General features: G+C 45.3%; 1 protein-coding gene across 3 annotated transcripts in view; it reads right to left on the bottom strand.

The window, feature by feature from the left end:
• The window catches only part of EXOC4 (exocyst complex component 4), a 411,704-nt gene that overhangs the window by 75,872 nt on the left and 323,559 nt on the right, over window positions 1–12,273 (bottom strand). Inside the window, exon 12 of one of the 3 annotated variants that reach the window (XM_082310082.1) lies at window positions 3,943–3,997. The exons of the other annotated variants lie outside the window; for them this stretch is intronic. Coding sequence (XP_082166208.1) covers window positions 3,971–3,997 — 27 coding nt within the window. The 3' untranslated portion in view covers window positions 3,943–3,970. Of the gene's footprint in view, window positions 1–3,942; window positions 3,998–12,273 lie in introns of those variants that run through there. 3 annotated transcript variants of the gene reach the window in all.

Genomic DNA, 12,273 nt, shown 5'->3' with positions numbered 1-12,273 from the left:
CTCATGAGCTGCAGGATTCAGGTGTCGCCCAGGCTCTTTGCTATCTCCGCTCGGCTGCTGGCGGGGATAAGGATCCACCCAAATGCCACGACAATGGGAGACCGATCTGGCACCTTTCCCTTGAGAGTAAACTCAAAACCACGTATGCTGGGCTGATAAACGCGGTGGGAAAATTATCTAGTGATTTGGGGAAATTACATCCATTAGATCCACTGGGCGAGAGGTAGGGCGTAATCACACCTTCATTGCATTTGGGCTGGTGAAGGAGCTGCTCTCCTTCAACCTTCAAGCACCAATGACCACAATCAGTGCCACGGGGTTAAGCAGAGGTGCTTGACTTTGCACCGGGATGGCTTAAAGGTGCTCCCATGGCCAGCGTTTGTCAGCAAAGGCGACTGTCCAACCTGCTGACGTGAGCCACGGGAACATCTCTGACTGCACAAATGGAAAACAGAGAAGTTCTGTGCAGCTTTAGTCCAAATCCAAGTCTCCTTCCAGGGGCTGATCCTTAAGGGTGAGGCATTAAAGTTAACATTTACACACAGGGAAGAAAAACTCATGTAGCAACCTGGAAGACAAAAGCAATTCTTCTCCTCTTCGCATGGATAGTCGTATTTTTCATTTTCCACTGGTATTTCGCTGGTGAGAGGTGGGTGGGATTTTCAGCAGACCCATGCTATGAAGTGATGTTTCTTAGCTTACCAGGGGAAGGATCTGTCCTTCCAGGCATCCCTGTGTGATAGCAAACTTCATGGGCTGGACGTGCAACCACATGAAGAGGAATCAAACCTGGTCGTGATTTGCCCCATTTCTATTTCTTGACATAACTCAACATTTGAGCAAACAACTTAAAAATCCAAAGACTGTATGTTGAAAGAGAAGGTATTGCTGGTTTCTGCGTAGTTTCTCCCACTTACTTTCTCCTCTCTACAACAACATTAAAATCACAGCTAAGCTCCTGCCAATATCTTGATTTTAGAATAAGATCTTTTGATTTAAAGGAAATACAAAGCCACTTGCATGATTTAAAAAAAATAAAAGAAAGAAAAAAGGCGATTACCATATGAAAGAAGACAGTCCCAGATATGTAATGGCTATTTTTCTGTAACATTTTAACCTTTTCCAAAGCAATCCTGACACATCTGCATGTGTGTCTGGGGATGCTATGTATGAGGAGGCATTAGGCCACGTTAATACAGCTGGATTCGTTAGCTGGGCCAGCGCAGGATCTTCTGAAACGCCGTGCGAGAAAATGAAAGGCAGCGCACGTATTATCAGAGTTACAATCCAGTTGCCTCTAACCCATCTGGATTCATTAACAGCAAATGGATATGATCAAAGCATAATTTTATGGCAAGACACTTCAATGAAGCCTTTTAAAAAAACCCACACTAACAAGGAAACTCATCCACAGAACAATATTCATCTCCTCGCACCTGAAAACGCTGCGTGGTGCTGAATCCTAACATCACGCCGAGGGTATGATTCATTACTCCTACAGCACATTGGGGTGAAGCTTTTAAAAGAGTCTTAAGGCTACTAAAAAGAAAAAGAAATTCCTTCTTACGACCTCCTGCCCATTAGCTACTGTTGAGGTGATAGGATAAAACAGAGCAGCACCACTTGTGATTAACACCGTGGGCTTTATCTTTAATGTATTTTGCAGACATTTACCATTTCTCCTTGATATGGCCCTTATTCTCCGTTGTGCTGATGCTTTAGGAAACATAAAGCAGCTCCAGGGCAGGTATAATTTACACGCCGACCGTAGGGCTTCCACCAGCCCAGAGGGATGGAGAATAAGCAGACCCAGAGGTATTATCCCAATAATCCCTTTGGGATTATTCTCTTCTGCAACCCCACCTAAGTTTTTAAAATGACTCAATTCTTCTACAGCAAGAGGGCACTCGATGTAAAATGATGCAGCTGGAGGTATGTTTTCAAGGGTCATAGAACCATAGAATCGTTTAGGTTGGAAAAGACCTTTAAGATCATCAGGTCCAACCGTTAACCCAGCACTGCCAAGGCCACCACTAAACCATGTCCCTCAGCACCACATCTCCCTGGCTTTTAAATCCCTCCAGGGGTGGGGACTCAGCCCCTGCCCTGGGCAGCCTGGGCCAGGGCCTGACAGCCCTTTGGGGGAAGAAGTTTTTCCTAATATCCAACCTAAACTTCCCCTAAAGTCCCTTAAAATGCAGTTTCGGTCCAATAAAGATGGTGCCCCAATGACTCCCCAACACGCAGAAGTTCAAAACAACAGGTCAGGCCTACACAAACCTTCAGGTTTTCAATCTGTCATTTTGTTTTCTCTAACTTCTTGGCGAGGAGCACTTAGATTAGAGGAACAATCTCCACCCTGAATATTTTTTTTGCAGAAATCACAGCTTCTCCCATGCTCGTTCCCTTGGTTCCTTTTTCTTGGGGGAAGAAGGCAAAGATGGGAATGTACCTGTGCAGGGATGTCCTCACTACGTGATGGGCTCTTGAAAACACAGCAGATGGAGGAAGAGACCTTGGCACTGGAAACGTTCTCGACTATTAGTATATTATTGCCCATCACTTAAAAATCTCCTCGAGATGCCTTGGCAGAGGACGGCACCAGATGAGTGCAGGACGTGGCTGCCTTAAAGGAAATAAAGCCTAATCTAATTTTTAATTTGGAGTATAGCTGACAGCCCATGATTTAAAAAGTGCTGTATGGAGCACAGCTGTAATTAAAGGCAGGACAGGAGAGACGTAAGGTTTTCAAACGTCTTCAAGCTCAGAGCTGACCCACAGCTCCGGGTTTGGGACCATTTCCAAAGGACACCGGTGGTTACGTCCCACACTGACACCCTGACATGCAACATTTATTCGTGCATTTTCTTGTTTTTTTTTTTTTTTTTTTAATTACAGCTTCTCAGCTACCCCCAAAAACGTTAAATTCACAGCATCTTCCTTTCCAAACCATTATTCATCCTCCTCTCCCAGCACCGAGAAGGCGTATTCAGCAGAGGGCTCCAGTGACCCATGCTGGGGCACTACTCTTCCGGCAAGAGCCGCAAATATATAAATCACCGTGTCAGAGGAGGAAGCCTTCGCCTGCCCCAGCAGGAACGCACCATCCATATAGATTTGTTCCGCTCGATGCAGCCTCACCTGTCTCGGGTGCCGTGTGCCGTGTCATCAGCCGTGACGGTGACAAACTTCCCTGCAAATTGGTCCGGTTCCTCCCATGGAGGTGGGGTGCAGAGCTGGGAACTGCACTTGGAAACTGGGCGGTTGCGGTTTAGGAGATTGTGGAGTGTCTTCTTTCCTACTGGGAAGGCTGGTGTTGCTTTCTTGTAGTACCTGTGGGTGTCAGGCTGATTCCTCGCTCTGCGATGAGTTGCAGAAATTAACTTGCAGAGGTTGGGACGGAGGCAATGAAGCTGACGGGCACGCGGTGAGAGCTGGCTCTGGATCTGTCTGAAGGCCAGCAAAGCATGGGGTGGTCTCCTGGCATCTTGCTGTTGGGCTCAAGCATCTTGCAAAGCCGTAAGCCAAGGTCCCGGCGGGATGCTCTGGCTCAGGAGCCCCTGTGCAGCCCCGGTGCCATCCCTGCCCCACGGCGTGCGCTGGGGAAAGCTGCCCGCCGGGAAAGTCCCCCTCTTTAACGCAGGTCCCAAGGGAACAGCATCCAGCAATGATCCATTTCAGCTTCTTTTCTTACATCAAAACTTCACTCTTCCTCATTCCCCTCTGGGCCCCCATTGCCGTTCCCATCCCACCTCTCCGAATCTCTTTGCAGGCAGCTGCCAAACTGCTGCCCGTGCCGTGCCCAACGCAAGTGTTCAAATAACAGAGGAGGTTTAGGCAAAATGCTCCCACCAGTCCCAGGGCACCTGGGATGTTGTTTGAGTATTTTTTCTGTCTTTCTGCTCAGCGGCTCCATCTCCTCCCCTTCCAGGCTGGAAGCTGCTTGGCCTGAAGCGGGGCCAGAGGCTGCTCAGCGTTTCCCTCGGCACAGCAATGCCTGCAGGAGTGCAAAGGGGATGGAAACTTTTGAAACCCAGCTCACCATCGCTGCACTTGGGTATCATGCCAGCATAGATGCCACCAGATGCAAGTAAGTGTTTCCAGCACGTAATGGGGTTGCGGAGAGAGAGGACTGAGCTCAATGTGCTCTTAGATACTGGCCTGGCATGCAGAATTCTGCATAAAAATGTGCAATTCCCCAAATACCGTATAGGACCCGCGGTCTAGGATCCAGGATCTGGGGTTAATTTTATTATGACATTATCCAGTACTTAAAGGGTGGCTACAAAGAGGACAGAGGCTCTCTCTTCACAAGGAGCCACATGGAGAAGACAAGGGTCAATGGGTACAAGTTGCACCAGGAGAGGTTTCATCTCGACATAAGAAAGACATTTTTTACAGTGGGAACAGTCAGTCACTGGAACAACCTCCCCAGGGACGTGGTAGCGTCCCCATTGCTGGACGGTTTCAAGATGGGAGTGGGGAGGGTGCTGGATAATCTCATCTCGGCTCCCTTCCCCCCAAGAGGCTGGACCAAAAGATCTTTTCAGGTCCCTTCCAACCCGGGCTCTTCTATTCTACGATTCTATGATTCATTAAAATGATGATTAATTTTATTAGGACATTTACAGAGACTAATGGTGTTCCAGCAGCCATGGGAGCGTCGCCAAATCACACCCAAGGCGCTCAGCTCTACCATAGGAAAGCCATCCTGCCCGAGCTGCCTCCCCAGCCCGTGCCCCCACCCGCGCTCTGACCCGCGATGCTCCGCAGCGTTCGGCTGCCAGTTGCAATTTGGTTATTCTGCTGTCAATTAATAACGGTTTGTTACTTGGCGGGCGGGTGAAACGGAGCTCTGCAGCGATCTCCCAGCATGTGCTTTGCTTTACCGGTGCTTTGCTTTACCAGTTGAGCTGCTTAAATACCCAGACAGGCTCTTGTGAGCTGATAAATATCAAGTGCTGTCAGCGCCTTGAAGGGCAATGGGAGATGGAGATAAAAAACACAAATGCATTTACTCCCTTTGCCCAAACTCCAGCAGTTTAAACAAATATCTTGCGAGGCCACGGAAAAAAACTATTCTCTCATCTCATTAGATGGTATTATGTTACTAGAGCGGAGTTAGAGATGGAAATCATTCAGAACTGGAAACCAGGAGCTGGGGACCCAGTTTTTCCCTGAATATTGTGATAAACCGGCTGCTTAAACCTATTTGATGTCTAAAAAACACCCAACAGAAGCCCTGTGGCCGGGGGAGCGGGCACGGGCTGGGCAGGAGAGCTGGGTGCTGCCCCAGCTCCGTCGTTGCCACGCAGAGCCAACCTGCACCCCTATTTCAGCATATCAGCACTGCGGTTACCCCCTCTAAAACAGAAAAAACCCCACCCCTGAACCAACTAAAAATTATTTTTTAGCTAACAGAGGAGCGATGGTAGTCTAAATTGCCTGTTTCACTGATTAGCAGTTATTTCACACTGAGTGATAAGGGGGCTTTTCAATTTGTTTTCTTCTGTGGCACATCCAGGGTTTACAAAGGGCTGGAGTTTTTAGTATGTATCAATTCAAATACGTGTTTAAATGCAAAAACTCTTTTTACGGTCTCAAAATCTGATAGCCTACTTTTCTCACACAGCATTTTGTTCAGCAAAATTCATTATTCCACTATCAGTTCTGCAGAATCCTGCCTGTTACTATGGTTATACTACATCCTACTACAACTTTGCTTCTCAAATGCTCCTAGCTCCGAGGGATTTTATTTTTTTAAACTATAACTCTGCCTGTTTCACTGCAGGTGATATTTTTCTTTTTATGGGCTTTATTCGGAGAGGTCCTGAGCGCCTTCAGCCCCACAGATGTGAAGGGGAGCCCAGGATACGCTGTACTTCTCTCTCACCTTTAAATGTGATGCTGCAGCAGCTAAATGAGTGCACAAACAAGGTCTTGGATAGCTCTTATTTACCTGGCACTGTGGGATCCAGAAAACACTTGCTCCACTGAACTAGAATATTGATGAAGAGCAAAACATACATTTTTTTTTAAATGGAGAACATGTACCGTAAAATCTGCTTATTACTGTATTACCTTGGACCATGCAGAAGAACTGTTTTCTTCCGCTAAACACTATATTCATTATTTAGGATTTCACAGAGTCCGTAATTTGAACACACGAGCCTGTATTATACAGAAAGTTAACATTAACTGCGGCCAACCCTGCTGAAGTCCAGTAAGTGTGCAATCAATCACAACTGTTTAAAGCACAGAAAGAGGAGTCTGCCACGAGTATTTTCAAACTACGCTCTGCAACGATTTGAAAAAAAGGTAAATGATACTCATCGGCTCTGCAATTTGAACAAAAGCCCACACAGTCTAAAAGCACACGTGCCTTTTCTGCAATACGTGAGGCCAAATCCCACAGCCAGGGAGGGCTGGAGAGGAGGCACAAGGACTGTGGGCATTGCTGGGGGGGACTTTTTCATTATATTTTTTGTCCAAATTTGAGAGAGGCTTTTGCTCCAGATTGCGCTTCACAGCAAGGGGAAGTTTTCTTAGAAAGATCTCCCCAAATTTCTGATTAAACTACATCCCCTCTTACAGCATCACAGGTCAGAATCGGCCAACATCTACCTTCATGGTTTCTCCATCATGTAGGACATGGACTTAACATCTGGGCTGCAATTCAGCTCTTCCTCACTATCCTTAGTGACCGCTGTAGACTGATGCGCCCTCACGTACGAGACCAGAGCTCATTTGTCCCACCAGAAACCAATTCTGCCACCATCAAGACAGAACGATGTGACTGGATAACTACATATGAAAAGCTTTTTCCAATGAGAAATGCTCCGCTCAACTGCTTGCTCTACGTAGCCCAGATGAACTAGACTTGATGGTTATCATGACACTTCTCCTGTTCAGACATTTGCGTAGAAAAAGGAGAAAAAACTTTTCTTTTTCACCTCCTGAATGCCTATGACATTAGAATATTTTTCAAGCTCCTTATTTATTTTATTTAAGCCTTCTAAGCCAGCCATAACGAGATCCAGCGGACGGTAGCTGAAGCTGGATCATACCAGGGCAGAAATGAGCTACGTGGTTTTTAACGGTGAAGGTAAATAACCACATGAGCACCCTGAGATTGCGCGTGCTGGATTCGCCATCTCTGCAAGGCTCTAAATCAAGCAGAGATGCTTTTATGAAAGATAAGCTACATTTAAACCGAAGTTATGGACTTGATGCAGAAATAACTGGGTGAACTTCTATGGCTGATTATACTGGAGATCAAATGCGTTTACTCTGATTTTGAGCTCAAATACATCTCATGGCAAAAGGTGCCCAAGGTATGCTTAAAAATAACTAGCCAAACAAAACCACCTTGCCATCCCAGAAGCTTTGACACAGAAACACCTAAAAGCAATGGCATTTTCTTCTCCAGAACTAGCAATGCAAATCTGTCCCCCAAAAAGACACCAGAACTATTCAAATCTCCCAAATTCTGCAGAAAATGGGAATTCTCAGCACGCCAACTCTCATCCAGGGCCCAGGAGCTTGCCAGCATGCCAAAAAAGGGATCGGATTCAGCAGGTCCATCCTGCTGGAGATGGACCATCAGCAGAAGGCACTGAGCATCCCCTGCCAAGGCGGTTCTCACCTCCGAAAACACGCTGCTGTAAATCACAGCCACGGGACGAGAAGTATCTGCTTGAGGAGGTGTCTTTTGATAGTCTTCAAACAAACAAACACGCGTCCCCGATACCAAGCAGGCTGCTAACTCGGCATCGTTACAAGCTTAAAAAGCAGGATATATAAAAGTTAACGCTTGGATAAGGATTTTCCTCCATTTATTCCCATTGCGCATCCACGCGGGCAGTGCAGGAGACGAGCAGGGAAGGCAAATTAGGTTGCACACAGGGGAAAGTTTGTGACAGTCCAATCTTCCAGCCTTTAGATTACTCTCCCATCAGAGGCACTGGCACTTGAGACATTTAAATCTACACTGACTGATACAGTAGTAACTGCATAATAAGGAATACCGCTGCCTTGGCAGGGAGATGGACTGGATAACTTAATAGGTCTTTTGTATCTCTCACTTCTCTGATCCTGCTGAGTTCTGTAGCTATTATTAAAGGCATTTTTTAAGGTATTTTAATTTACTTCTCTAAATGGATTTCCATTCATTCACTCTCACCAAGTGAATGTTGTCAGGGACATTAGCAGCATGATAAAATAGCTGTAGCTTCATGCTGGTTTTAATGTGTTACATACACAAGAAAAGTCATTAGCTCTTACCCTTTAATATACCCTCTTTACTGCTGCATAACTGTTTATCACTCAAAAGTGCCAGGCACAGGCCACGCTCTTCCTTTATTAATCAATACACATTTGTGCAAGGCTGCAATGAAAAGGAATAACATCCCGTCATTTCAAGCACGGTTTGTACTGCAGGAGCTGAAAAGCTCGTCCCTGAGATTTTCAGCCCCCCTGAATATTCCCAGAACTGGCTCTTCTTAGGATTTTACACAACTCTCCCAATTACAGGTAAACTCATGGCAAGGTGATGATTTATTTCCCATGTACTGAGTGGCAGGTTTCTTCCTCCTTTGTAATATCTGCTCTAGAGCATCATTAGCAGCTGCAACACGATACAAATCGAATGCGGACCCTGAAATTAATGATGCTCAGAAGCAGGCCATCAATTTTGGCAGCAGAGTGAACCTCATTTTTTAAGAAATGGTTTCATATGGCTAGCCCAGTTTGGAGAATAAGACCCATCTGTATTATTTTTATGAATACTCTATGCGCTCCGAGCTCTATTTTCTTCAGTCTTGGAGCCCCAGCATTTGAAGCCTACTTACTTATTAAAAATTTCCTGCTAGAGAGACGGCATACACATGCCCCATGTGGAGGAGGGATGCTCCTGGAAAGACACAGTGACCACACCAAGGGCAGCTGGCTGCTGCAGAAACAAAAGCAATTGGAAATGATAGATGGAGAATGGCTTAGCGGGACTGAGCCCCTAAAAGAAGATGATATTGTGCCCCCGGATTTATGGTGCCCATGTGGACACCAATGCAAAGACTGTAACTATGAGTGAAATTCAGCAAGAATTAACGAAAATGCAAAAGATCACCAGAAACAAAATGGCCAAATAAATACACGAACTACATGTAAAGGCTTAACAGTTAAGCCAGGCTGAGCTCTAAGAGCTAACCCAGGGCGAGCTTCCAGAATCAGAAAGAGGTCATCTCACTGAAATTACAGGCCCACTTGTCAGATTTTGGAACAAGTGTCTAAAAGCTACATTTGTAGGGTTAAATTACAATGAAGAGTGATAAGACCAATGTCACTAGTGGGTTTCTGGAAGGTAGCACCCAACATAGGGTGGTTCCTGAAAGACACAGGTCACTCAAACCTCGCCTTAGAGCACTGCAATTCACATTTCTGTCTCGCTCTTCATTAACTCAGCTATAATTAATGTGATTAAGAACTCTGTATTTCCCAAAGCAATCTTTGGGAAACACGAAGAGAGTGCAAAGGCCCTGTAAGAGGGTCCAGCTAGCTACATGCACTGGATTCAATTCCTACTAAGACATCCAAAAGTATATTAAAATTGGCACTTAAATTTATTGTATTGTTTTCTGTCGCTTGACTTTATAAGCGAACACAGATGAAAATGCCGTTAAGTGACAGGGACAGTATATGTTTCCTCTTCCCAGAGGCAGTTGTAAAAAACAGTAGACCAACTCAGCCTTGTTTAAGGACCCTCAACTAGTTACAAAAGCCTTTTTTCCTTAAACAGTAGTTTAGGGTTCATCTGCACGCGATCCTTTTCTAAATGCGGGAACTAGAGAGTAAAAAAGAGAAATCTCAAATATTTCAAAATGCTTTTAAAGGTCACTTACCAGCAACTCACTTGAGATGGATTTCTGCAACTCAGCGGCTGTATTTTTGCTAAAACCCTTACTACATCAGTTTTGGGGAGAACTTGTTGCCACACGTAATGTAGCCCTGTGCACACGGGGCTGGACGTTACCATTGACAGCTATGACTGATGGGCCACATCAACAGCCACTAAGTTGGAGCTATTGGATTCTGCAGGGCTAAGGTTGATCTTAATTTTAAAGGGGCAAAAAAATATTTATAAGGGAAATTTACACCCCAATGCACACAAGAGGCCAGCGATGGCCAAAGGATGACAACTTGGTTTCACAGCAACTTCCGATGTTTCTAATTTAGGTTGCTCCCAACAGAATGGGCAAAATCAAGACCTTTTCCACATGTGCATTAGAACAGACCTGTGCTGAAATGCTATTTATAGACAAAACAGATGTCTGCCTGTCTCAGTGGTTAGGAAACCAATAGAATGGAGAGACGTTTTTCTCCTAGACCATTCAGTCAGCACAAGGATTTGAACTTGGATGTCTTCTTGCACGGGCCGATGCTCTAACCGCTAGACTCTCTAGGACAAGAGACGCTGGACTCCCCAACCCTGACTTCCTTTGCTTCCAAAGGATTGCAAATACGTTGCTGGTATGGAGAAACCACAATACAAGTCGGCAAGAAAATGCCTTCCAACCACCTCCAGACATAACTTAGTAGAGCTGAGGTCTTCTCAGAACAGCTTCCCCTGCTCCTCCTCCCAGGTACGACTTAGCAAAAAGCAAAGCCACTAGGAAATAAGAGGCAACACATTTGAGGTAAAAATTCACACACATATATGTCTACACACACAAATAGAATCCAAATATCCTTAGTCATGTGAAATCTTAATTTTATAAAACGCTTGGAATTTTGCAGAGGTTCCTAAGTTGGAAACTACAAAAGGATCGATTGTCTCTTCTCCTGCAAAAGGCAACAGAGGAATTAAAAGCTCTATAGTTTCATTTATTCCCTTTGTTTACTTCTCTGCATTTACCCTTGTGGCATGAGCAGGGTTCGAGTTGACCAATTGAAGGACAACTGAGGGTGCCCTCGCACAGGACTGGAGTCCGGCGCCAGCCCAGCAAGGAAGATGCAGTGTTAAGTGCTCTGCCCAAAAAGCACAGAGAGGAGAAAACTCATAGGTTGCATGTGACAGTATCACTTGTGATTTATTCAATAAATTAAGCCTTATGTTCTACACATCAAAGACTAAGGAGATCACAGTTCTGTCCCTGGATGTCCCCAAAGGATTATTTTGAAATTCCTCATGCATGGAGTTTGAGAGCAGCTCTCTCCAAGTATCCGACAGCTTGTATTAACATTGCATTAATCAAAACCGAGTGACCACTTAAAACCCCTGGAGATTCAGGTCTGACAAACTCTTCTGCTCAGGAGATAGGAGAACAGACAACACCAGCCTTTGATTCTTGCAAAGACAAGCAGCAATTGCAATGAGACTCATGGGCTGGGTGCAAAATTTAAATGCTATTAAAACACTATTTTCTCCTGCTTGAACAAAGCTACTTGCCTCTTCTTCACTCAGACCCCACCTGATGACAGGTCCGACTGTGGGACCATTTCTGAAGCAGGATGCTTCCAAGTGTGAGCCACGGCGTGAGGATGGAAACCGAGAAAGCCGTATTCATGTAGCACACCTTCTGGGAAGCAGTGATGAATTTGGAAAATGCCATTAGCCTGCAGGACACCTTCCCTTTCAGACTGACCATCTCCAGTAGGAAAGGTTGGCCACACCAGCTTAAAACAGTGTGAAAACGGGATCACTTGGATGTTTGCAGAGAATCTCATAGACGAGGCACAAGCAACTTTCACCATCCTATTCACATAGAAAGGGATGGAAAAAGAAAAGCTCTCACAGAGCTCCATCTAACACCTTTCAACATAAAACAAGGTCTGGATGGTGGCCAAGCTCTGCAATAAATATTTGTGTTAGGAGCCAGCTGCACTGTTTGCCCAGCACTGTAAAATCAAATGTCATGTGTTGAGGAACACTCCTATAGATAAACCCTGAAGTACGCGTCAGGGGAACCCTTACTTCATCCAACTTTGTCCTCTCCCCCTTCCACAACCACAATACCCAGGCTGCCAAGACCCCAGCTATGCTGCTATGGTATTTTATCATGGACTGCCTGCAGACCTCTACCTTAATCCAAAAAAACAAACCAAACTCGAAGCAAGAGAGTATTCTGTTGCACTTCACAGTTTCCCACACTACGTGATGAATTTTCCTACTCCTTTGAGCTCCCTAGAAAGAGCAAAAAGAACTAATGAACTACTCAGCAGTTTAGCAACCATCTGCTTCTAACTTGGGAATTCCGTCGTAGCAAAGAAACGCAGAGC

This window comes from Platalea leucorodia (assembly GCF_965183815.1).
Source record: "Platalea leucorodia genome assembly, chromosome: 4".
Classification (NCBI taxonomy): domain Eukaryota; kingdom Metazoa; phylum Chordata; class Aves; order Pelecaniformes; family Threskiornithidae; genus Platalea; species Platalea leucorodia.
This window is presented reverse-complemented; position numbering and strand designations above follow the sequence as displayed.